General features: G+C 56.9%; 2 protein-coding genes across 10 annotated transcripts in view; one reads left to right on the plus strand and one right to left on the minus strand.

Moving 5' to 3' along the window:
- Positions 1-52: 52 nt before the first annotated feature.
- MMP28 (matrix metallopeptidase 28) overlaps positions 53-24,919 on the minus strand; it is a 40,400-nt gene continuing 15,533 nt past the window's right edge. For 2 of the 9 annotated variants that reach the window (XM_036339423.1, XM_036339424.1), the window contains 10 exons: positions 23,110-23,334; positions 20,651-20,896; positions 18,776-18,925; positions 18,317-18,480; positions 7,311-7,524; positions 5,752-5,993; positions 4,723-4,830; positions 3,307-3,403; positions 2,491-2,695; positions 53-1,888 (listed from right to left, as the gene is read on the minus strand). In XM_036339423.1, coding sequence (XP_036195316.1) covers positions 367-1,888; positions 2,491-2,695; positions 3,307-3,403; positions 4,723-4,830; positions 5,752-5,993; positions 7,311-7,524; positions 18,317-18,480; positions 18,776-18,925; positions 20,651-20,896; positions 23,110-23,334 — 3,173 coding nt within the window. In that variant the 3' untranslated portion in view covers positions 53-366. Of the gene's footprint in view, positions 1,889-2,490; positions 2,696-3,306; positions 3,404-4,722; positions 4,831-5,751; positions 5,994-7,310; positions 7,525-11,482; positions 11,655-13,844; positions 17,193-17,255; positions 17,818-18,316; positions 18,485-18,775; positions 18,926-20,650; positions 20,897-23,109; positions 23,335-24,919 lie in introns of those variants that run through there. The other 7 variants (XM_036339425.1, XM_036339426.1, XR_004972744.1 and 4 more) reach the window with 7 other exon arrangements.
- Positions 12,541-14,955, plus strand: CUNH17orf50 (chromosome unknown C17orf50 homolog). The gene is made up of 3 exons (XM_036339419.1): positions 12,541-12,553; positions 14,245-14,635; positions 14,712-14,955. Exons 1-3 carry the CDS (start codon positions 12,541-12,543, stop codon positions 14,935-14,937), a joined length of 630 nt encoding a protein of 209 aa, XP_036195312.1. The 3' UTR covers positions 14,938-14,955.

The following is a 24,919-nucleotide window of genomic DNA, read 5'->3' on the forward strand; positions in this document are numbered from 1 at the left end:
TTTCCTGCCTCACTACAGCCCTAGAGAGAGCAACTCAAGCTGGAGACTCCAGGACAGACCCACCCGTGTTTAATAACATAAGAATTGTGGAAACAGTGGGCATGGCCTAAGGACAGGAGTTTGGGGAGCTGTTCTGGGGGAGGGTGATAAGGTATAGGGTGGCCCCACCGCCCCTATCCCAATTCTGGAGTTGGAGTGGAGATGATGGGCTGTCCCATTTGCTAGTCTGAGCTGACTGATGCTCTATCTGTCTCCTGGCCAAGGCCCTGTATCGAGGTGAGGGGCCCTTCCTTCTGTTCCTGCGGCTGGGATTCCAGTGGCTACCTGGGCATTCCTTTCACCGGCTCTGGGATGAGAAGCCCCTCCTTAGACCCAGGACTCCTCCTCGGGTGGGAGCGGATCCAGCTGTTGAGGCCCCAGGCTCTCCGAACGTGGGGGTCTGCTCTCCAGTGGAACGGCTGCCTCTTTCTCCTCCTTTCCTTCCTCTTTCTGCCCTGGCCAGGCTCCATCCACCAGGGCTGCCTCCCCTCCCTTCCCACCCAGCGCTGACACTCTTTCCAGCCTGCCGCTTGGGGGCGCCCTGGCTGGACCCAAGCGGAGGTAGGCCAGGGGTTTGGGGATTCGCGAAGGCCGCTCCTCAGGCCTGTGGTCTCTCCGGGGCCGGAGTCTGAGCCTCAGCTTCAGCTTGTAGATAGATGGTACTCTTCGGGGCTTCCGCAGTGTTCTCTGGCCCCTGCCTGGACGTGCCTTGGCTTTGTCAGAATTGGGGTCCAAGGGCAAAGGTGTGGGGGCTTCCAGGCTGGCAGACACAGGAGGGGTTGAGCAGGTCTGCCCTCCTGGAGCTGGGACCTTCCTCATCCTGGTGTCCTTGGCACCCAGGACTGCCTTTGTCCTTGGCCCACTCTCTCTGGTTCCCAGTTTCCCCTTTGGGCTTCCTGGGCCTGTGGTAACTGCCAGCTTAGGGGAGCCTGGAGGGGCAGCCTTCCAGGCGCCCAGGTCCACTTTAATGAGGGGTGGAGGGCCCTGAGCCAGTTCTTGGATGACTTTGTCATAAGGACCCCCAGGCTCAGGCCACCGCCCACCCAGGCTGGGGACGTAGACTCCACTGCGAGGGATGAGCCCAGAACCTGGGCCCCGGGGGTGGGCCGTCCCCACCTCTAGCAGCTTCATGTTGGCCAAAAGCTCCTCCTCAAGGCTATGGCAGATGGCTGGCTTCTTGATCCCACCCAAGGTCAGGGGCGTGTCCAGGCTCTGGGACTCTCCGGCTTCTGCTGTCACCCAGACATCCAGCTTCTGGACCCCTTGCCTTCCTTCCACAGAGCAGTCCCCACGACTGGACCCAGCCAGGACTCCAGTGGCAGCCCCTGGTGGTATGGAGCTTCTCTCCAGTTCTGTTGTAAAACCTCCACTTTCAGTACCTGGAAAGCTTCCTCCTGGAGTGGGAGGTCGGGCAGGGGCCAACTGGACAGGGATCTTGGTGGGTCCTTTAACGGGGGATGGAGAACGGACGGACACTGGCTCCCTGAGCTGGGAGGGAGCATCACCCCGAGGCGGCTTCCTGGGGCCCATGGGCTTGGCTGACGGACTGGAGTAACGAGGCAGGGGAGATGGTCCTCTTGCTGGGGTCCCTTTGGCAGCAGCCTCAGGGCCTCTGAGTCTCTGGGGGGTGGGGGTCCTGGGATGGGTTCTCCAGCTGTCTGTCTCCTCATGAACCCAAGATGTAGGAGTCCTTCCCCTGGGGAGCTCAGGGGGGTGTCTGTCCTCCCTCTTCCCTGAGGAGGTGCACTGTGGGTCTCGGCCCCTGGGGGTGGGTGAGGATTGGGGGCTGGGTGAGCTGTGCCCAGCTGGCAGCTGCCTCTCAGGTGGGGCGGGTGGCTTCTCCTGGCGCCTGAAAGGGAGAATCATAAGGCTGTCAGGGTCGCCTAAGCCAGCCCCCTGGCTCTGGGAAGGGCTGGCCTTGCCCCAACCAGAACTCCAAGGGGGCCAGACTTCATGTGGAAGGAAACAGATGTTCCCTCTCTCTCTGTGTCTGTCCAAGGATATTCCTTATGGCAGATACCGTTTAACTTTATTCTCCATCATTCCCTTGAAGCAGGTAGAAAGCAGCCTGGTCTGCAACCTGGGTTACTTCAAACCCAGCAAATACAGGTCACCAGTCTTAGGTGGCAGGGGAGTCTTAGTGTCTGCTCTACCATGAAATGGCAGCAAGGCCTTGCATAAGCCTGTTCCTTTTATGGGCCTCAGCTTCCTCATCTGTGAAATGGGAGCACATGAAGTAACTAAATAGTCCCAAAGGTATTGGGTGCTTTTTTGGTTCTGAACACCTGAGGTCTTGTTGGGGTGAGGGTACTGCCAAGAGACTCATTCCCTTCATCTTGGGGTGGGGTGGCCTCTGAGAATGTGGGCTCCAAAGGAGAAAGAGGCCCTGCCGTCCCTCCCCTGTACCTCAGGAATGGTGGTGTCTCTCTGAGGACCCCTGCCCCTGCTCACCATTCACTGCGAGGTGTGGGGGAGGAGGCGGGGGGCCTCAGCTTCCGGCCTGAAGAGGTGTATGTCTTCCAGTCCACGGGGGGCAGTGGGCTCTGAGAGCGGCTGATGGTCATCGTAGGCTGTGGCTGCCAGGGCTCATCCAGCACCCTCACTTCGTGCTGCACCGGTGGGACCGGGGGCTTCAGGAAGCTGCCTGGCTTGTGTGCTACCAACACAGCCCCCAGAGAGGAGAGGAGGAAAGGATGACATTCCTGCTGCTGGCTCTCGCCACAGCTGTTCCACACTCCACGCCCCACACTAGAGACAGTGGGACCTACAGGGGCAGGGACAGCACCAGTGCCAGAATGTCCTTATAGGGGTTCAGGGGATGAAATCCGGTGCGAGGGCTCAGCAGGGGACTTATATAAAGCGGCATTTGTATTGCAAGTTCACATATTTTACGTAGAATGAATGCTTATTAGGGGGCTGGAGGTGCTGGTGGGATTACTGGAGGACTAAAGACCCCTCCAGGTCATGCTTGGTGCCACCGCTGTGGACATCACAGCCCGACCTAAGCCCTGCCAAGATGCACCCTGACCAAATGCTGATTCTCTGTGTTTGGCGCCATCTTGTGGCTGGAATTGGTATCGCACCTATGCCTGCTCAGCTTGCTTTCTGGAGCTGAGGGGGCACCACACCTGTACCTTCTATAGCATCTTCTTTTCTCCATATCCCCCTCCTCCACCCCACACACCTCTTGCCCCTGGAGTTCATACCTACCTCCCACTTCCAGCCTCCCAACCCAGAGCGCAGGGAGGGGATTCGCAAGGGACTCACAGAGGGAGGTACACCTGCAGGGGTCGTGTTTGTCCAAATAATGGCCCAGGGTGTCCCAGCCGCCCCCGACACGCACCATCACGTGGTTCCGGAGGACCTGCAGGGGGGCAAGTATAAGGTAGAGGACAAAATGGAGAGTGTGTCCTCTTTCTGGACCAGCCTGCCGGTTCCTAGCACAACCCCACCCATGTACACATGCAAATATTCCCTTGTAGTTGGGTGTGTGCATATTTTGCCACCTGAGTCTCCTCTGTGATGGGCATCAGATGACACATGTTGTCAAGGGTGGAGGCAGGTCAAACAGAAAGTTGTCCCACAATGAAACCAGGCATCGCACAAGCATTGTGCTGTCTGGCGCAGAGCCCTCTCCTCTCCCTTCGCGGTAAAGGGTTCCCCCTGCGCATGCTTGTACAGTGGGGCCTTGGCTTACGAGTGTCCCGACTAACGAGTTTTTTTGAGATATGAGCCGTCTCTCGGCCGATTTTTTGCTTTGAGTTGCAAGCTCAAAAAAATTCGGGTTACGAGCCAGCTTCAGATACCCCACCGCTAGTTGGCACAGCGAATGTCACAGTGATTTGACATACGAGTAATTTGAGTTAGGAGCTCCGTCACAGAACGAATTAAACTCGTAAGTCAAGGCCCCGCTGTATTGGAAACGGGGCCCTGGCTCTGCAGCGTGTGTCAAAGAACCCGGGGGGCTCTGCCCCACTCCACTCGGTCACACAGTCTCTCTAGGCCTCCATTTTCGCCGTTGAAAAGTGGGGCCACAACTCCTTGCCCCAACCTATTCACAGGGCTGTTGGCTCAGGGCCTGGGTGCGGGCCTTGGGAGCTGGCTCTGTCCCCAGCTGTGGCCTGTGCCCTAAAGGGCTTGGCCATGTCCCTGAGCTGCAGGCCACCCCCCTGGGTACAGACTGTTTCTACAGAGGGTCAGCCAGGTATGGAGGTGGGGGAGGGAGCCGGAGGCACATTTCAGCTTGTCCTACTGCTCACAGTGCAGAAGGTACCAAGCCAGGCACCTGAGGGGTGAACTCTGAGGCCCCTGTGGCTGGGCCGTGCACTGGACACAAACTTGGGGTTCTCAAGCCCCTTGCTCTGACCAGGCCTGTGGGTGGAGTGGCGGTGATAGAAGCTGGGAGGGCCCTTCATACCTCACTTCTGCCCGGGACCCCTCAGAATCAGGCTAAGTTAGAGGCAGATGGTGGGGGTGGTTCTGGCTGCCCCAATGGAAGCAGGGGATAGGCTTGCCACCTTTGTGAGGAATCTTCTGGAATATTTCCAGGGAGAGGAAGCAAGTCTCAAGACCTGATACGCTGGGCTGAACGGTGACTTCCTATTCTAGCCCTCGGGCCTGGGCAGGGTCCCATGGAGGGAAATCCTAGTCTGCTGACCCTGGGCCCTTCACCCCAACACTTACCCGGATGAAGATGAGGGTGTTGGAGTCCCCCACACGGTACTTCCCCTCGGACACCTTGACCATGGAGAACTGAACTGGGCATGTGCAGTGGCTCACGAGGTTCTGAACCTGTGGGCAGTGGGCATGGGCTCAGCCCTCCTTCTGCACATGTGCCCAAGCTCCCGACCACCCATGCCAAGCCCAGCCCAATGGGGACCTTCCTCTCCCCAGAGCCAGCCCAAGGCTCCTGCTGAGGTCAGGGCTGGGGGCTGAGAAGTGAGTAGGGAAGACTTTTAATGAACCAGCGAGAACAAGACCTGCAGTGGCCACCTATGGCCCAGCGCCCACGTGGTCAGCTGATGGGGGTGGGGGAGCGGAATGGTGAAGAAGGTGGCCTGGAATCTGACAGGCGCTGCCAGGGTCGGAGTCCTGCCTCCACTGTGTCATAGGCTCTGGCCAGTTAAGGGACCTCCCGACCCCAGTTCCTCGGCGGGAGAACGGGGCTAACACAGTAAGAGCTGACTCCGATGGAGGGGCCCTCTGCACACTGAACCCTTCATATGCACTTTCGGATCTAATGCTCATGCCAGTCGCAGAAGCCAGGTCCTGTTGCTGCCCCGCGCACGCGACAGGAAGGCAACGCAGGCACAGAGCGGTTAAATACCTGCCCAACGTCACACAGCTGCAAAGCAGCGGAACTCGGGCTTGATCCCAGGTGTCAGAGATGGTGCCAGGGACTGTGTTCTTAAAAACCATCTCTCGGGGGTTACATGAGCGAGGTGTAGAATACTGGATTTCTAATAAAAACGTAATTGAGGCTTAGCTACTACTATCTGTGATTAGGATTGAGACGTAAACCCACTCTGTGGATTAGTGTGGGGTGGGAACAGTTGTTCAAAAAGGGGGTGGCCCAGAGGGGACAGGAGTAGGAGACGGGGGAGGGGAGGGGAGAGGGGGGAGGGGAGGGGAGGGGAGGGGAGGGGAGGGGAGGGGGAGGGGAGGGCGGGGCGAAGGAAGGCGGGGCCTTGAGGGCGAGTCCCGAGCCCTCACCATCCGGTCCAGGTTGCGGAAGTGGCAGGGCCGGCGCCGGGGCGGCGCGGGCGGCGGGGGGTCGGGCGGGGGCAGGGCCAGCTCCCGCCGCAGCTCCTCGTCGATCTCCTCCTCCAGCTGCACCAGGGTGGGCGCCGCCACCCCGAAGCGCCAGGCCCGGCGGCCCAGCTCCAGCAAACACAGCACCACGCTCTTGACGTTCTTGCGCAGCACCAAGTCCTCCGTCTCGAACATGAGCACCTCTGGCAAGGGGAGCGGGAGGGGTGGGGAGGCCGCCTGAGCCCGCTGGCCTTTCCGGAGCCAGGCGGTGGGAAGCCTGGGTCCGAGGATCCCAGTTGGCACCACCCCCGCGAAGGGTCTGGGCAGAATCGGTCCGGCACTGAGTGCAGACAGGGTGGCTCCTGTCACAGGGGAGGGCAGGGTGGGGGTGGGAAGAAGTGACCCAGCCAAGCACAGGACCCTGGGGCCTGGCTGTGAGACAGGCTGAGCCCAGAAGCAAGAAGCCGTTTGTTCTGCTTCCTCCTCTGACCTCCAGTAGCCTCCAGGCATCTCATCCTCTACCTCCAGCCCAGGTATCACGGGGCAGGGCTGAGTACGGGGCTGGGAGCCTGACCGCCAGGGATCCTTGACACTCCCACCCGCCAGCTGTGTGACCTTGGGCTAGTCCCTGAGCCCTCAGTCTTCTCTTCTGTAAAATGGGGACATAGTCTATTTCATGGGATGGTTGTGTTTGCAGACACAGCCCAGCACATAGTAAGTGCTCAATAAAACCCTAGCCTTGCTCACCCCTCCAACCCTGCCCCTCACTGCCTTGCCACCAGCCAGGAGCCCGGCCTAACCCTCCCCTCTGCCTCACACCCGCCGCCTTTGGCCTGGAGGATGGCACAACGTCCAGCTCCCTCCCACTGCTGGTCCCAGGCCCAGGAGATGAGGGACCCTGACACTCACTCCCCTGAGTCTCACAAGCCCCAGCACGACTGGCCCCTCCCTAATGTCGATGCTTCCTCCGCTGTTCTCGCAGCACCTCGCCCCGGCCTGTGCCCTCCCAGTCACCAAACGGTGCTGCCCCTGCTGGTCCCCTGCTTTTCCCCCAAACTCCATGCCTCAAGATGCAGCTCACACTTCCTTCTTCCATGCGGCCTCTCTCTGCCCCCACCTTCCACCTCATCAGGTAGCTGTTCCCTCCCCGGCGCTCACACCCCTCTCCTGAGCTTTTATCACAATGGGCTGTCGTGTATGTGTCTCCTCACTCATCCGCCTCCATTCCTAGACCCTGAACTCCTTGGAACTGGGGATCAGAGCTCTCCGTCCTCGGCGCTTCACACAAAGGAGATAGGGACTCAGCATGTGTTTGTTGAATGAATCATTCAACGAACACCTTTCTTTACTGAGGATTTACTATGAGATGGGGAAACAGAAGGATGAAAAGGGATGAGCTGGCCCAAGGCAAATCTGGAAGGAGGACCCTGGCTGTTGGCCCTCAGTACAGCCTGGGCCTCGGAGAGGAGGGGGGCGCCCAGCAAGGTAAGGGTCTGGGAAGGGGAGGGCCAGGGGCGTACCTTGGATGCCCATCTCCTTGCGACACCACTCGATGAAGTTGGAGACGTTGTCCCGGGCCTGGAAGGTGCCTGGCTGGGCAGCCCCATTGCAGGACACCCCGGCCCGCGGCACGGGAATCCTGCGGGCTCGGGCAGGTGCTGCAGCCAGGAAGGCCAGGGCAGCCTCGGTGATGGCGTTGGCATGCCGGCACAGCACCAGGCCCGTCTCCAGCACCTGCAGGAAGTTGGCAGCACTGATGTCCAGCCCATAGAGATCCCGGAGCCACTCGGCCAGATCCTCCTTCATGGCTTCCAGGTACTGCTCGCTGGACTTAAAGGGCCGGATGCTGCGCACCGGAGGCCCTGGGGTCCCAGGCCTCCTCCCTCGTCTCCCATGCTGGGACATGGCTTGACCCTCAGCGGAGGAGGAGGAGGTGGGCACCTCTTCTGTCCTGCTCTTTGTCTTCACTCCTGCCACCTGCTGTGTCTTGGCTGGTTCTTCCTGACTCCCGGTTCCCCTTCTACCCTGGGAGAGCCTCGGATTTCAGGTTCTGCCACTTGCCACTGGCTTCAGCCGCCTCCCCCAGGCTGGCCAGGTCCCGCCCCCTCCCACATCCCTCAGTCCCTGCCAGGACTTTCCCTACTTGGTGGCCCTGCAACAACCTCACTCTTTGGCTGCCCAGTGGACCCAGAGTTCGCCACCTGCCAGGACAGATGGAAGTGAGGACACTCCTGTCTCCCCTCCAGGGCTGGACAGGTCCCGCTGGCTGCCTCCCACCCCCCACCGCCAGCCGGACCTCAATGGAGCCTGGCCTGGCCTCTCCACCCTCCTTTCTTCTCTCCTCTCCTTGGAGACAGCGGCTGCTACAAACACTCCTGTTAACTCTTCCTGGCTGGCAAGGACTGCCCTGCAGAGCCCGCCCTGGAGCTGGAACAGGGAGGAAAAGTGGGGTTGAACACAGTGGAGGCTTCTGGGGCATGGGGGGCAGGGAAGGAGGGCCAGGGGGTGCCGCGGTGGTTAGTGAGCACTGTAGGATGGAGATGAATACACACGGTGACAGAGTCTAAAGACATGAGTTTAGCCCTGGACCCTCTGCTAAGTTCCTCTGTGACCTTCATATGCTACCTAGCCTCTCTGTGCCTTAGTTTTCCCAAGTGTAACATGGGAACACTACTATCTACCTCCCTGGGGTGTTGTGAGGGTGAGGAATAAAGGTATCATGTATGTGGAAAGTATCAGACTGTAAGAACACACATGCTCGGGGCAGGGTGGGTCCCAGCTCTCGGTGATTCTCCCAGCATCCTTGTCTACACACCATGACCACCCCCCCCCCGCCCCCCCGCACTTTCTTTTGAGAATCTGCACATCCCTAACTCTACCCACAAGATTCCTCCACAGTGGGCTGTCGCTCATAGTACCTCACCCCAGGGCCACAGCAATGCATTCATTCAACAAGTATGTCTTGAGTACCTACTGGGGGCCAGACACTATTATAGGCCTACATCTAGAGCAATCAATGAGGCCCCTGACTCGATGGAGACTGCTTGCATGTTAAGGAGTGCTGCTTGACAAATAGCAAACAAATAAATCTATGTGAGTCAGATGGAGAAAACTAAAGGACTAAAGAGATGGGTGTGTGTGTGGGGAATTTTATATATGGTGGTTGGGCAAGGCCTCCCTTGCTGGGGTCCTGCCCCAGCAGGTCCAGGGGTCCCCAAAGGCGTAGACGGAGTCAGTGAAGAAGGAAGGACACGGAGACAGTGTTCAGTTGATCATCATAGCGAGGTTCTCTAGCCAGGTTCTAGCCAGGTTCTCCAGGCAGGTTCTGTTACCAGGTTCTAGTCAGGTTCTCTTGCCAATTTCTGTAGTCAGGTTCAGTCCAGGATCTTTTGCCATGTTCTCTCCAGCGAAGTTCTTCAGTCTGTAGGTTCTGTGTAGGTTCTGTCTTCTCTTGGTTCTGTCTTCTTCTGGTTCTGTATTCTAAGTTCTGACTCTTGCTGTCTTATTGCATCTGTATTTATACCAGTTGATTCAATCCTATCAATCTCTATTACAAAGGTTAGGGCGTTTCTTATCTCCATTCCAGGGAGTAAAGATTATGTAGCTTAAGCATGATTGTTCCTAGTTAAAGTGATTAATTACCCACCTGGCACTAGTTAAGAGGTTTTATTCCCACCTTAACTTCAGGGGAAAATCCCTACCTGGGGAAACAACCTTTCTCAGAGAGGAGACCTTGGTTAAAACACATAGTGCCAAGAAGGTGAGCAAACATATTAAGAACAGTATGCCATATGTGCCAGGTCCCTTGAAACAGCAAGGATGGACCGGCTCCCGGCAAATTCCCCCTTTTTTATTTTTTAAAATCGGGCATTAAAAAGAAAAACCCCAAATGCTCTCTTGTATCCATTTTAAGAGTAGGATTGGTGCTTTCCGCTATTACCTGAGTCCTGATCTATCACCCCAGGGAGAGCTTGCCAATCCTGCACTTTACCGGGTGGAAAGGCTGCAGTGGGGTTAAGGATAAGGCTCCTTGGGCCTACCTTCTCCCATGCCTTTACATTTACCTTTCCTTCCTCAGAAAAGCATGGACATACTTCTTGTATAAAACGTTCTGACTGGGAGTAACCTTAATTCCTCTGCTAGCAAGCATATGTGTTAAAAGATCAATACAGAGTCTTATTTCTTTAGACTCAGTATGGCACATCTTCTTAATCTAAAGATCAATACAGAGTCTTCTTTCTTTGGACTCAGTATGGCACATCTTCTCAATCTAAGAATCAATACAGAGTCTTCTTTCTTTGGACTCAGTATGGCACATCTTCTCAATCTAAGTTCTGTACTATCCACCTTCTTACCCTACTTATCCTCTATAGGGGGGTCTGAAGTACCCTGGTGGAGTCCTATCCGTCCCGAATGTGGGGGTTCTCAATGGGGGGGGGCTTACCTAGGGGAATCCTGTTCCAGGGGTTCCCAAAGGTGTGGACGGAGTCGGCGAAGACTATCCACCCTCTTCCTACGGTGGAGTCCTATCCATCCCGAGAGTGGGGCTTACCTAGGGGTCCCTGTTCGGGCGCCATATGCTGGGGTCCTGCCCCAGCAGGTCCAGGGGTCCCCAAAGGCGTAGACGGAGTCAGTGAAGAAGGAAGGACACGGAGACAGTGTTCAGTTGATCATCATAGCGAGGTTCTCTAGCCAGGTTCTAGCCAGGTTCTCCAGGCAGGTTCTGTTACCAGGTTCTAGTCAGGTTCTCTTGCCAATTTCTGTAGTCAGGTTCAGTCCAGGATCTTTTGCCATGTTCTCTCCAGCGAAGTTCTTCAGTCTGTAGGTTCTGTGTAGGTTCTGTCTTCTCTTGGTTCTGTCTTCTTCTGGTTCTGTATTCTAAGTTCTGACTCTTGCTGTCTTATTGCATCTGTATTTATACCAGTTGATTCAATCCTATCAATCTCTATTACAAAGGTTAGGGCGTTTCTTATCTCCATTCCAGGGAGTAAAGATTATGTAGCTTAAGCATGATTGTTCCTAGTTAAAGTGATTAATTACCCACCTGGCACTAGTTAAGAGGTTTTATTCCCACCTTAACTTCAGGGGAAAATCCCTACCTGGGGAAACAACCTTTCTCAGAGAGGAGACCTTGGTTAAAACACATAGTGCCAAGAAGGTGAGCAAACATATTAAGAACAGTATGCCATATGTGCCAGGTCCCTTGAAACAGCAAGGATGGACCGGCTCCCGGCACTCCCTGATGGGATGATATTGAACGGAGACCTGAGAGAAGTAAGGGAGCAGGACCTGCAGGGATCTGGGGGAAGGGTACTGGGGCAGAGGGAACAGCCAGTGTAAAAGCTCTGGCAGCCTGGCCTGCATGGCTTGGTAGCTGAGCATCGACCTATGAACCAGAAGGTCACGGTTCAACTCCCAGTCAGGGCACATGCCCGGGTTACTGGCTCTGTCCCCAGTAGGGGGCGTGCAATAGGCATCCAATCAATGATTCTCTCTCATCATTGATGTTTCTCTCCCTCCCTCTTCCTCTCTGAAATCAATAAAAAATATTTTAAGAAAAGCTCTGGCAGGAGCCTGCTTGGCATGTTCCAGGAATAACAAAGAGAGGTGGGACGTGAGGCAGAGGGAACGGGGTGCTCAGAGCATGCAAGGCTTTTCTTGACCATTTAGAAGGGAAGTTTCTTTCAATTACCTTCTAAAGGCATCAAGGCCTGATGGTTGTCCCCAAGAAAACCGGAGCAGCAGGAGGCCCTAGTTCCTCGCTTATATGATCCTCTCAGCGGGTCTGAATGCCCTCATGCCAGGCAGCTGGGTTTCCCCTGAGCTGAGGCAGTGAGCTGGCCGTAGTGAAGTGGGGTGCAGGGCTGAGGAAGGATAGGGATAGAACAGAAAGGGGAGGAGAGAAAATAATGATACAATAAGCAGTGGTCTAAGTGGATTCTGTGGGCCAGGTAAAGTGGTATTGTACCACAACATCTGGTTTACAGATGAGGAGACTGAGGGTCAGAGAGAGAACATGCAGAAGACCAGACACCTGTAAGTATATATATATATAATTGATTTCAGAGAGGAGAGAGAGAAACATCAATGATAAGACAGAATCATTGATTGGCCGCCTCCTGCACGCCCCCTACTGGGGATCAAGCCCACAACCCCGGCATTTGCCCTTGACCAGAATCAAACTGGGACCCTTCAGTCTGCAGGCCTATCCACGGAGCCAGACACCTTTTATATTTATGTGCTAGAGCCCTAGCCTGTTTGGCTCAGTGGATAGAGCATCGGCCTGTGGACCAAAGGGTCCCAGGTTCAATCCCGGTCAAGGACACATACCTTGGTTGCAGGCTCCTTGGGTCCTGGCCCTGGTTGGAGGCAGCCAATCAATGTGTTTCTCTCACATCAATGTTTCTCTCTGTCTTTCCCTCTCTCCTCCACTCTCCCTAAAAATCAATGGAAAAATATCCTCGGGTGAGGATTAACAAAAAATATATATATTTATGTGCTGGAGCTAGGTTTGAACCCACCCTCTGCTGTCTTTCAATAATGCCGTTTCACGAGGAAGGTAGGGGATATCTGGGTGGAGGCCTAGAAAAGGCAGATTCCTGAGTGGAACCATATGGGCAGGTGAGGTTCCAGCCCCGCCCAGGTGATCCAACTGAAGCCCTGGAGACCAGACCAAGTTCTATGGGTTCTGCTACTTCCTCTCATCCCAGGCTCTGATCGGGCGAAGAAGGCAGCATCGCCCTGGGAAGGATGGATAAGGACGGTAAGTGGGGCTGGAGGCAGGGTGGAGCCAGAGGACAGGGTATCTTGACTACAGGGTGGACCAACCAGCTCATCACCATGGTAACCCCAGAGTAGAAGTCCAGCCTTTTTAAGGTTATACCCATCCAGGTACAAACCCTCTCTTTTCTCTTTCCTGAATATTCTTGGTATCTGCTCCTTCTTTACCTCCTGCGATTCGGACTTTTGTCTTCTCTTGCCTGGACCACAGTGGGTCTCCCTCTGTCAGTTCTGCGCGAGTCCCTGCATCAGGACATTCAGTGGCTCCCAGTGCTGAAGGGCTGTGGCCTTTGGTGTTTAGTGAGCGCGGTGGGATGGGGATGGAAGGGACACAGTGATACAGTCCAAACACATGAGTTTAGCTCTGGACCCTTTGCTAAATGCCTCTGTGAACTTCATAGGCAACCAACGTCCAAACTCCATGGGCCGGCACCCGAAGTCCCAACCTTTCTTTCCAGTGCCCCCTCCTCCTGCAAAGTCCCCAGCAGCCCCTCTGGCTGTGCAGTGGGTCTGGCCTTTCACAACCACAAAGCTCCAAGAACAGGCAGAATCTCTGCAGCAACTTTTCTTGGAAGGTTTCCAAAAACCTTAGATGAAATTCGCAGGCCCCTCCGTGACCTACCTCATCCCTCACCCAGCTGAGGGGGTTGTGAAGATGAAGGGACACGATGTATGAAGAGAGTCTAGGGTGGTGATTGCATGTAATTGGTGCTTGATACATGTGAGCTAGAATGCTAATGTGATTAGGATCCCCCTTTGTCTCCAACCTCTGTAGGTTAGGCAGGCATCGATGGCAAGTCGTCTTCACCTCTCCAGGGCAAACCCCAGAAGTTGTGCCTCCTCTGTCACCCTCCCCCTTCTCATGACAAGGCTGGCTCCCCGGGGCCAGCTGCCCGCAGGGCACACCAGGGTGCTGGGCTAGTGTTTGCTGCTGAGGGTGGACACCCCCTGCACCCCCGTCAGCCAGGTTGCTTTCCATGTCAGCCCAGGAACTTCCTGCCCGCAAGGGCCACTGCTTAGAGTCGAACAAAGACATCAGCAAGAGGGGTCAGTGGCGGTTGAATCTGGCTGGCAATTGGGGTCATGCCTGGAAGGAGGAAGACACACTTTTTCCTAACCGGTCTGCCCATTGGAGGCCCCGTTTTCTAATCATACGAGGTGCTGTGTGCCCACTGCCCACCCACCCTCCACAGGCGATGCTGGGCTCCCTTAAGGCCAGGCCCGCTTGGAAGAAGGAAGTCCCATCTAGAAAACAAAACGTAAACAGCCACGCGTTGGGATTCCAGCCAGTACACCATGTTTATTGATGGCCACGGACCAGCACCCACCCTAGAGCCAGTTAGAGAGAAGGCGATGAGCCCTCACTGGTGCCAGGTTCGGAACTCTCCTGGCTGCCTCCTGTTCATTGCTTCCCGCTGGCCAAGCCCGCGTGGGCGCCTGGCACTCGGCGATCTCACACCTGCCTCACATCAACCCTGAAAGAGGCACTACTCTCCCATTTCACAGACGAGCAAACGGCCTGTCTCAATCCTCAGTCCCAGGAAGCGCAGACACCGGGGCAATCAGGTGGGGTGGGGGGTGCAGCCAGGCAGACCCCGGCCTGGCCCGGGAATCCTGGACGCGCTAACTTTCTCTTGGAGTCCTGCTGGCTCCTGCGTACGCACCATCCTTGAGGTGCCTTTTTCGGGGAGGTGGGGGTGGGGAAGAGTGGGGTTGTGGGCACAAGAGTCAGGGTACGACCTTCTCTCCTCCCGCCCGCAGGCGTGAAGACCCCCTTGTGGAAGAAGGAGCCGGAGGAGCCGGGGGTCCGGGAGGAGGAGGCGGAGGAGGAGGGGTCGGAGGAGGAAGACGAGGGGAGGCAGCCGCCGGAGAGTGCGGCCGCGGGCGAGGCGGAGCGGCGGGAGGCGGAGGACGCCGAGGGCCGCGGGGGGAGCGTGGCCTACAGCCCGCTGCGCCAGGAGCCCAGCGCCCAGCAGGTGGCGCTGCTGCGGCGCGCGGACAGCGGCTTCTGGGGCTGGCTCCTGCCCTTGGCCTTGCTCCGCGGCCCCGCGGCCCCGGCGGACAGGTGAGGGCGGGCGCGCCCCGGGACCCGGCGGGCGGGGCCGGCGCGGCGCCCTGAGCGTCCGGGTGTCCGCCCGCAGGAGGCGGAACCTCCCGGAGGAGCCGTGTGTGCTGCAGACCCAGGGGCCGCCACCGAGCGGCGGGGGTTGCGAGCTCTGCGAGATCCTCTTTTGCAAGAAATGCAGGACCCTGCACAGCAACCCGGCCTACGTAGCGCACTGCATTCTGGAGCACCCGGATCTGGGTGAGGCGCGGGCTTCGGGCGGGGCGGGGGTTGCCGGGGGCCCCCGGAGCGCCCCCACTTAACGCCTCTGTGCCCCCCATCCTCTCCTGACCCCTGACTCCCCGCAGCTTTCTCCTGTCCCTGACGCTGAGCGCTCTCAGCACATCCCAGAGCTGCCCCTGCTCAGAGCCGCGCTCCCAGAGCGCCCCCCGCGGGCAAGCAGGCCCACCGTCCATGTGACGGTGCCACCAGTCATCTGTCGCCCACCCAATGCAGAGCCCCGGTCACCTGGAGCTCCATTCCTCCCATAGTGCCCCGGGGGCCCCCATCCCCTGGCATCACCCAGTGCCTGCTGGCCACCCTGGCAGAGCCTCACATTCATCTCTTGGGTATTTCAGGTTCTTCGGGCATCGCCCCCTAGAGAACCTAACCTCCGGGTTCCCTGCCCCCTCTGAGAAACCTGCTCTTTCCCTCAAATCAGTCAATAAAGCTGCAAGCAAAGTGTCAGTGCCTTGAGGCGGGAGCGAGGAGGCCCTGGTGAGGATGGTGAAGGTGACCCGCCTTCCCTTCTGCAGAAGTTCAAGCCGGAGGGAAACGGGCAGGCGTAGAGCCTCCTCCCTCCGCCTCCCCAAGGACTGGGCGGAGCAAAAACACAGGCACCCAAGGGCAGTCAAAGGTCATTTTCCCCGCTGCGCAGAGGAAAAAATGAAGGCACAGGGCCAGGAATGCCCGTGGGAAGCTGAGGGCTGCACTTTGCCAAACCATTCTCCCAGTCCCCTGGAGCCCCGGTCTGGCTGAGGTCAATGTGCGGAGGGCCCTGGGGGTGCAAATGCGCCCCGGCAGGGGGGAGGGGGGAGGGTCAGAGCCAGATGCTAAAGCCCTGAGGCTGGCTGAGGCCGAAGGCAGAGTGCCAGGGGGAGCTGGTTCCTTCTGTAGGAATCCCAGCTATTCCCGACCAGCCAGGAGGAGCGCCTGGAATGCTGTGTGTGTGGCCTGGAGGATGGAGCCACTGTGAACCCAAGCCTCCCCCAGCCTGCAGAGCCCCCAGCGCCTGCGGGCAGCAGTGAGGCCCCCCAGAGAGGCCCCTGCCCTCCCCCTGCCACAGGGGCTTCTCCATCTGGCCTGAGTGGGGAGGGGAGGGGACAAGGACATTTAGCTTTTTGAGGAGAGGTAGGCTTCCTCTTCCCATCACACACACACACACACACACTCACTCACTCTCTCACACACAGCCTGCCGGTCCTGGCTTGATCAGAAGAAAGAACAGTCTCCATCTCACCAGCATCCATGCCCACCTGCTCTCCCTGGAAGCTTTTCCAGAGAAGGCTGGTTTGTGCCTCCAGGCCCACCAGCTGGGGACCCCTCTATTCCAGCCTCCCACAAAGAGCTGCACTACATCTGTCTCCCTCCTACTCTGGGTCCTGACCCCACTCAGGGCCTCGAGGTGGGAGACCCTCGTACCCAACCCATCCAGGCTTTCTGGGGACGGGGCCTCTGTTAAATATGACACAATTCTCCAAGAACTGAGCCGGAAGGTCCTCAGGGGAAGGCAACAGTCTTGCAAAGTGGTCCCAATCTCTCTGCTGAGATTTGCATCCTCCCTGTTGCCCAGTGCTGCTGCCTCATAGACAGGACCTGCACCTTTAGCAGAAAAAACAAAATCCCCAGGCCCAAGGGAAGGAAGGGTCCTTGGGGAAAAGGCTGTGGAGTCTGGGACCCTTTTTGGCTTCTCCTGGGGTTGATCCCGGCCCCACTTCCATGTCCTGGGGAACAGCGCCCAGACAATGAGAGCCACATTCTCCAGGGAACAAACGCAGACCAGCTTCTCTGCTGGGTCTTTTGCAGGGGGGCTCAGAGGCTTCCAAGACAGGCTCTGCCCCTGGGGCAGGGGACACACGTTGGCCATGAGAGCACCCAATGTTCACTATGAGGTGGGGGTGCCTTCAGAACAGGGCGCCCCCCGAGTTCACATGCCAGCAGCCCATCCAGGGCAGCTCTGCGGCCCAGCGGCCCGAGGCAGTCACCCGCAGTTTGGTCTGATCCAGGTGCCAGTAGCGGTCATCCCTGAAGAATATGACGGAGCCATCTGGCTGGGGCAGGGCACCACTGACCTCTTCAGGGACACCACCCCAGTCCTGCAGGCCTCGGGGGTAATAGGGTTCCACCTGCAGCCCCCCTGGGGCCAGCACATAGTAGCGGGCACCCTTGAAGAGGACGAGGCGGCTCAGAGGAGGAAAGAAGAGGGCTGCGTCCGGGTGGCGAGGCAGGCCTCCTGCCCGGCACAGCTGTAGAGAGCCCCACACTGGCTTGGGGCCCCGAAACCTCCAGCATCGGCTCCCTGCAGGGCATTGGGAGAGCCAGGGTGAGCTGGCAGCTCTCACCCTTTGGGCCTCCACCCCAACTCCGTCCCCCTGTACCTCTGTTCCTTCTTGCGTTGGAGCCCAAGGTGGTTAGTACTTGTGATAAAATGGATCATACTAATATTTGGTTATGAACCCTAGGGCTTCCAGCAGGTGTCAGCAGAGGGCAGATAGCGCTAAAGGAACATGTCTAGCCCCTCCCTGGGTAGCAGGGGGCACTCTCCCTGGGTGAGGACTGGGCTCCAGGGAAGGCCAGGGGCTTTCTTCACTGCCATGACTCCCAACAGTTCTAGGAGGGCAGGGAGTTTTGTTCACGACTGTATCCCAACGCCTCCAACCGAGTCCAGGCCATAGAAGGCACTCAATACTTGTTGAATGAATGAATGAATGAATGAACACTGTTTACTGAAGTAACATACTGCACACTGCTCAGACAGTATGTTCTTTTCATCCTTCTTCCCCAACAAACCTGAGGGATTGTGTTCCCCATTCAAAAAATTCAAGCTCCAAGAATTAAGTGACACGCCCAACCTCCTGCAGCCAGGATTCCAAGGAAGGCAGGACTTGGCAGAATCACAGAGGTCAGGAGTGGTCCTCTCTTCCCTAGAGCAAGCATGTCAGACTTGCCAGCTGCGGAGTTTGACATGCTTGCTCTAGAGTCTTCTCTGGGATTCTCCCACCCTCTCCCTCTAGAACAGTGATGGCGAACCTATGACATGCGTGTCAGAGGTGACACGTGAACTCATTTTTTTGGTTGATTTTTTCTTTGTTAAATGGCATTTAAATATATAAAATAAATATCAAAAATATGTCTTTGTTTTACTATGGTTGCAAATATCAAAAAATTTCTATATGTGACACGGCACCAGAGTTAAGTTAGGGTTTTTCAAAATGCTGACACACCGAGCTCAAAAGGTTCGCCATCACTGCCCTAGAACAACCTGGACACCGCCCTCCCCAATCCACCACTAAAGGAATCTCCTGGTAGAGTGGCCCAGGCCACAGTTGGGATTGGAATGGAGGTGCCTCCCCTCTTTTGACCTTGGGCAGGACATCTTTCCTCTGTAGGTCTCAATGTTCTCATCTGCCCCAGGGTTGGTACCTTTGAAGAAGTAGAAGTCTCCATTCTCCAGTGACACTGCGGCAGCCTCAATGTTGGGGGGCAGCCCGGCCCACCTTTCCTGCAGCGGGTGGGGCTCTGAGACATTGCCATCAGCTCCCACCTCCCAGAAGTGGCTCCCTTGAAAAATGTACAGTCGCTGCTGCCTGTCTGCCCAGAGAGACGAGAGAGAGTTGAGCAGTGACCACCCGTCTCCTGCCTTCCTTCCAGGGAAGGTGCATTCCTAGAACCCAGCCTCCCAAGCTGACCAGAGAGGATGCAGCGGGCACAGTTGGGGCGGAAGGAGAAAGTAGTGTTTTGCTTGGCGTGGGCTTGCTACCTTGCAGAATCCCTGTGGCTGGAATTTCTGGATTTTATCATTTATACTCCCCCTTGAACTCCAGCTCTGGAGACCCCTGAAATGTGGGGAGGAGAAGCAATGCATGGGTGGAACCATCTTACCTACAGTGATGGCATCAAAGGAAGAGTGGCAATATTTAGGACCTTGGGTTTCGGGGCGCCTTCCCTGGGATCTGTGGGGGTCCCAGGCCTCAAAGTCAGTGAACAGCTTTCCTGGGAGCTGGGTAGTCACAGAGCCGCCCTGGGGCTTCCCTGCATGGGGGAGGGAAGAGGGGAAGAGCACACAGTGGTTAGGAGGGTGTTGCGGGCCCAAGACCTCCCCCTTGGTTCCTTTCATCATTATCTGATGTGAGGGGCTGGGAAGGAGAGCAGGGGTAGGGTAAAGAATTGTCTTTGGTTGTGGGTGTTAACCATAGCACTAAACTCAGAAGCCCTCGCTCCTATCACACAGTCAAAATTGCAGCGGGGACTAAACAAGGGTTTGGAACTAAGGAGTGCAGCGTGTACTCTCTCTGAGTCTTGGACAAAGCAGGTGGCGTGCAGGCAGAGTTCAGGGGCCCAAGCTGTGTTAATTGCGGCTCTGAAGATAATTACAACAGGACACTGACGAGAGGGAGGCAGAGTCCAATCAGCTTAGAATTTGGCACCAGCTCCTGAATCCTGGTCTGCAACTCCCTAGCTGTGTGACCTAGGGCAAGTTACCTAACCTCTCTTACCCGGTTCTCCTCCTCTGTGGACAAAAAGATACTTACCTCGTGTGTTTTGTGTGTTAAGTGCCTGGTCCACGGTAGACCCTCGTGAAATAGCAGCTGTTATGATTACGTTTGTGTAGGTTTCTTAGGCTACAAAGCATGCGCATACTCACTAGTACAGCAGCCTTGTGAGGTAAGCAGGACCTCAATTATTATCCATTCTCTCAGAAGGTAAAACTGAAGGCTCTCAGGGGGGAAATGCTTTGCTCAAGAGCAACTGCTAGTCAGGAATGGAACAGAGACTTGAACCCAGGGCTCCTGGCCCTGCCCACCGCACCACGCACTCTGAGGGGGGCAGCCCAGGCATCGAGGGCCTGAGGTCCAGGCAGGTCACTGGGCAGCAGCGCCAGCGAGTTCATTATGGGGGAGATCTTTCTGAGTCCAAGCTTGGGGGGAAGTGGGCATCAGCGTCATGGAGGGGGAAGGTTAGGGGATAGAGCAGTGGTTCCCAACATGGGGCACACGCCCTCTGGGGGGGTGATTTGATTTTTTAGGGGAGCAATTCAAGAATGAGTTATTAACCATGATTTTTTTATGGTTCTAGGGGCCTTATATACAGTATATTAATATATATTGTGACATATTTATGCATTTCAGTTCTCTATGATATGTTTTGAAATTTTATTGCTATTTTTTTCATATCACTTCTTTTTTCAAAAAAACCAATTTCTTAGTGATCTCTTCCTCAGTACATCAATTGTCCTTTCATTCTTTTTTCTCTTTCATGGATGCCATGTTCTTTGGAAGTTTGTTTAGACCAAGTTAATGCCCTTTTAGGCTTCCTCCACGTGAACAGGAGTTCACTTTTTGAATAATAAGAATTATATGTCATGGGGTGGGTGGGCATCAGGGTTTTAGAGATGCTGAGGTGGGGCATGGCCAAAAAAAGGTTGGGAACCACTGGGCTAGAGGGAAATCGCAGCTGGGAGCCGGGATGAGGGCTCTGGGGTATGGGGTCGGGGGAGAGGCGAGTCTGAGGACTGGGTCTGGGTGATGGGGCAGGACTGTGCCCAGGAGTTCGTTGGGGTTGATCAAGGGCAAGCACGGGGGAGAGGGGGTAATAGTTTGAGGTTTTGCAGATCTCAGGAGCCTAAGGATTTGGAAGGGCCCGTGATGGGGAGGCCAGATGCCTGCGCTTAGGATGGGAGATCCCTTTGAGGAGCCCACGCGCTGCAGGCAAGGGCGGGACCGGGGCCGGGGCCGGGGGCCGGGGGCGGGGGCTCACCATACAGGCTCTGCACGGCCAGCACGTCGTCCCAGCTGAGCAGCGCGTCGCGGCCCAGCCGCTTGTAGTAGGGCGCCATGAGCGCGCGCGGCGCGGGCGAGTGGGTGAGGCCGAGCGTGTGGCCGATCTCGTGCGCCAGCACCACGAACAGGTTGCGCCCGCGGCGGCGGCTCAGGGACCAGCGCTCGTCCTGGTCGAAGTGCGCTTCGCCTCGGCGAGGCAGGAAGGCGTGCGCCAGGGCGCCCCCTGCAGGCGGCGCGGAGGGTCAGGGGGCGCCCCCGCCCGCGACGCCCCCGCGTGCCCACCGCCCAACGCCCACGCCATTGGAGTGTGCGGCTGTTTTCTGCTGCTTAATTTCCCTCCCAATTCAGTCCGCAGACGCTGAAGTGTGGAGCGGTGACCCCAGGACAGCTGTGGCGTATGGACGCTAGGGGGCAGAGCGGTGCACATACTGCTTGGGGTCAAACTGCCTGGGTTCCAACCCTGGTTTTACCATTTACTAGCGGAGTGACCCTGGGCAGGTCTCTCAACCCCTCTGTGCCTGATCTTCCTGACCTGAAAACAGGAGCGATGACCATGAAGTTCTTCCTCACAGGGTTTTTCTGAGGATTAAAAAGAGGTGTGTGTATGTATGTGTGTCTGTGTTCCATACACCCAGTGCCTAGCATATGATAAATGCTATATAGTTACTCCTTTTTAACAGGTCTTGGAGTAGGTACAGTGGTTACCCCAGAATGGAGCACGATGGGACCGGGTGGGGTGTTGGTAATGTTTTTTGATCTGGGCACTGGGTGTGTTGATGTGTATGCGTAGTTTCTTTAATAAAAAGTATATGTATTCTTGCCCGGCTTGTGTGGCTCAGTGGTTGAGCACCGACCCATGAACCAGGAGATGATGGTTCGATTCCCAGTCAGGGCATAAGCATGGGTTGTGGGCTTGGTTCCCAGTAGGGGGCGTGCAGGAGGCAGCCAATCAGTGATTCTCTCTTATCATTGATGTTTCTGTCTCTGTCTCCCTCTCCCTTCCTCTCTTTGAAGAAAAAAAAAGTGTATTCTTGTGTCCTCGCCTTCCCTCTGCCAGGGCCCTCTGTGGGTCTCTACCTCCCTGCTAGAACAGGAGCGAGCAGAGGAATTGGGCTGGACCAGTGATGCTCAAGCGTAGGGTGCCCCAGATTTAGCTTATCAGCCATGCGGTTCCCAGGGCCCCACCCTCACAAGTCACTTTCTGCAGGGGCAGGGGCAGGGGCAGGGGCAGGGGCAGCAAACCGCACTGTGATAATGTTGGCCTAGAACCTGTGCAGGGTCCTGCCAGTGCTGCTGTCTTGGAGCCCAGCCCAACTGGGACGGACACAGGTCGGGAGGCTAATGTTAGGGGGAGCCTCGTGGGCATGGAGAGATGGCCCCGTCCGTGTAGGAAGGACACATGCCTCCCTATTTTGAATGTGCTCTGAACGTTTCTGAGCAATGTTCCCCTTTCCATTCAACTCTTGCAATGATCTTGGGAGACTGATGGGGAGGTTTGTGACTAAACTCAACAAGATAAAGCACCCGTCCCACATCAGAGAGCTGCCTCCCAGTCTAGCGCTGTCTTAGCTACCAGACTCCACCTGGGGACGGATAGAAGCATCTCATGTGGATATCGTGGATGAAATGAATTATATGCAAGCATGTGTGTGTCCTACAGGTGGATTCTCAAAAAGCCGAGATTTCTGCCAGCCCTACCCTGGTCCAGGCAGCGGGGCCTGGAAGCGGCTTTGCTCTGAGTGGGATTGTTGGAAAGCAGGAGAGTGCAAGGGAGTAGGGGCCCAAGTTCTGAGGCCACACAGGGCGTAAGTCCCCACCTGAAGCGGTTTGACCAGGTTTCCTGACTCCTTAGCGCAGGGGGATTGGGAGGATGCAGAGACAGCCTGCACGCAGGCTCTGCAGGCCAGTGTTGGGCAGAATGGGGGGACAGCAGTGTAAACCACAGCTGGAAGACTTCAGGTTGGGGGCAAACAGGAGGCCCGTCTGGGCGGTGGGCATATGAAGAGCTTCTGTAGCAGGTAGCAGGTAGAATGCCTCTTGCTCTGAGGCAGTGACTGTGACAGTGGCTTGGGGGAGGGCAGTGGTGGCCTCGGCACGTTTTTAGGACCCTGGTCTGGAGGACAGGAGAGGCACGGGCTTGTCTAGAGGCAGGGGATGGATGAGGGGTCTTCAGAAGGTTCTCCCCGAAAGGATAATGCTCTTTAGAGTTTACAAGGCACTTTCCCTGAAGAACCTCATCTGACCATCCCAACAGCCACATGGCACAAAATCGGGCAGGTCCTGTTCCCATGTGATAGATGAGGAGACTGAGGGCTCTTTGGAGGGCGATGCAGCTTGGGCAAGGCCACAGGGAGAGCGAATGCTCCATTGCCCTCCACAGGAGGCCTCTCCTAGCGGGGTCCCCCTCCTGCCATGTGGAAGAGAGGCTGTCAGCACCTGGGCCGTCGAAGGCGTTGCTTAGCCCGTCATTGTGGTCCCCTTGGAAGAAGGTGAGGCGGATGTCAGCAGGGCCTGTGGCTGGGGCCTCCCAGAACTCCAGCGCCGAGACGTTGCTCCACAGCTGGAAGGCGGCACGCACGGCCCCCCGAACTGCAGGCTCGGGCAGGTGCTGAGGCCAGTTCACCAGGCGGTAGGAGAGGTGTTGCTTGTACCACTTGTTGCCTGCCACCCAGAGAGGCCACATCAGAGCCTGGGGCTGGTCCCCTGGGCAGCACGTATGATAGGGAGATAGGCCTTCCCCAAGGAGCCCATGATCTGGCGGGAAAGACATAGCCCTTTTCTTGGGAAGGCCCTCATTTGGCTGGGGAGACCCTCCTCTCAGACAGATGGGCCTACCCTGTCCTGGAGAGTCCCAGTCTCCTGGGTTGGCTTAAGGAGGTCCCTTAGGACCTTGGCCCAGCTGCATCAGCCTCCAAAATAGAATGGGGGAGATGCAGCCTCTGCCCAGGAAAACCCCCACTCCGGGGGACCCTCTGGTCTGGGGTCTCCTTCCGCACAGCCTGGGCCGAGCCTGGAAATCCACTCTGCGCCTCCTGCTGGCGGCAAATCCCAGCCCCTGACAACTGTGCCGGGTGGAGGAGAGGTAGAGCCACGGGGTCACAGCCCTCCCTGCCCTCTCTGCCCCCTCCCCCTCTCCAGCCCTCACACGCTCCTGCTGCCTCCCTTCCTAGTGCCTGGGGCCTGCCCTGAGTAGCCATCACAAGACCCATTTATTTGAGGTCCCTCCCTGATCCCTGGCCCTCCCGCTCACTTCCTCAGGGACTCCCGAGGGCTCTGAGGTGAAAACAAATAAGAACAAAGGGTGTGTTTTGTCACTGACCGAGAGCAATTTCTCCATCTCCACTCAGTTAAGCGTTTCTGTTCCTCTGCCCAGAACCGCAGAGTTCCTCCCTGAGGGTTGAGACTCGGGTCTCTGGCCGAGCCCCAGGTCAACTAGTCTGGGTCCAGCGCCAGCTCACCACACACCCAGGGCCAGGACCAGGACCAGGGTGCTTCGAAGGCCCGAGCTCTGAGTTTTCCTGAGCTATTTCTGAGCTCTGCACGCTCAGGGACTGTGACGGGCGGGAGACTCACTGCTTGGAGGCAGGACTCTGGGCTCGGGAGCACACAGAGTCATGTCTTTTGGGCCTCAGTTTCCCAAATGGACCAAATCCCTGGGGCCTGGGTGACAGCGGGCAGGGCAGGTTTGGCTATGCTGGGACACCAGGTGAATGGGCACAGCCTCCTCTCCCCTCGAGGGCGGGGCAGTTGAAGGTCCAGGCCTCCTGCCCCTTTGTCCCAGGGAGATCCTGGCAAGAGGAGTGAAGTCGTGGGGGTTCAGCCATCTCCTGAGTCAACCTCTCCTCTATTTGGGGCTCTGAGACCAAGGGAGGAACTGCCCCCAGGGTCACACACTGAGTAGGAGCCCAGGCCCTGACACCTAATTCAGTGCATTTTCCATTCTGCGTGGATAAGCAGACACGTTCGAGGCTTATAAATGTGCCTGCACGCGTCACTCCTCTGGTCAGAACAGGGGCTCTGCGAGAGCTCGCATTCTCTGGATGGAAGGAGGGTCACAGAGGGCAGAGGAGTTGAGCACCCTTTCCCTCTCCCCATCCCCTGTGGAAGTGGGGGAGGGGAATGTCCCTTCTCCCACCCCTGAGCCAAGCTCCATTCAAGGCAATGCTGCCTCCTGGGCCTGTTTGGCCTGGCAGCCACCCAACCCCTCCCAGGCAGTGACCAACCCTCGGGGAGGGAGAGGGAAGGA

Source organism: Myotis myotis, unplaced genomic scaffold (assembly GCF_014108235.1).
Source record: "Myotis myotis isolate mMyoMyo1 unplaced genomic scaffold, mMyoMyo1.p scaffold_m19_p_17, whole genome shotgun sequence".
NCBI classification, from domain to species: Eukaryota; Metazoa; Chordata; class Mammalia; order Chiroptera; family Vespertilionidae; genus Myotis; species Myotis myotis.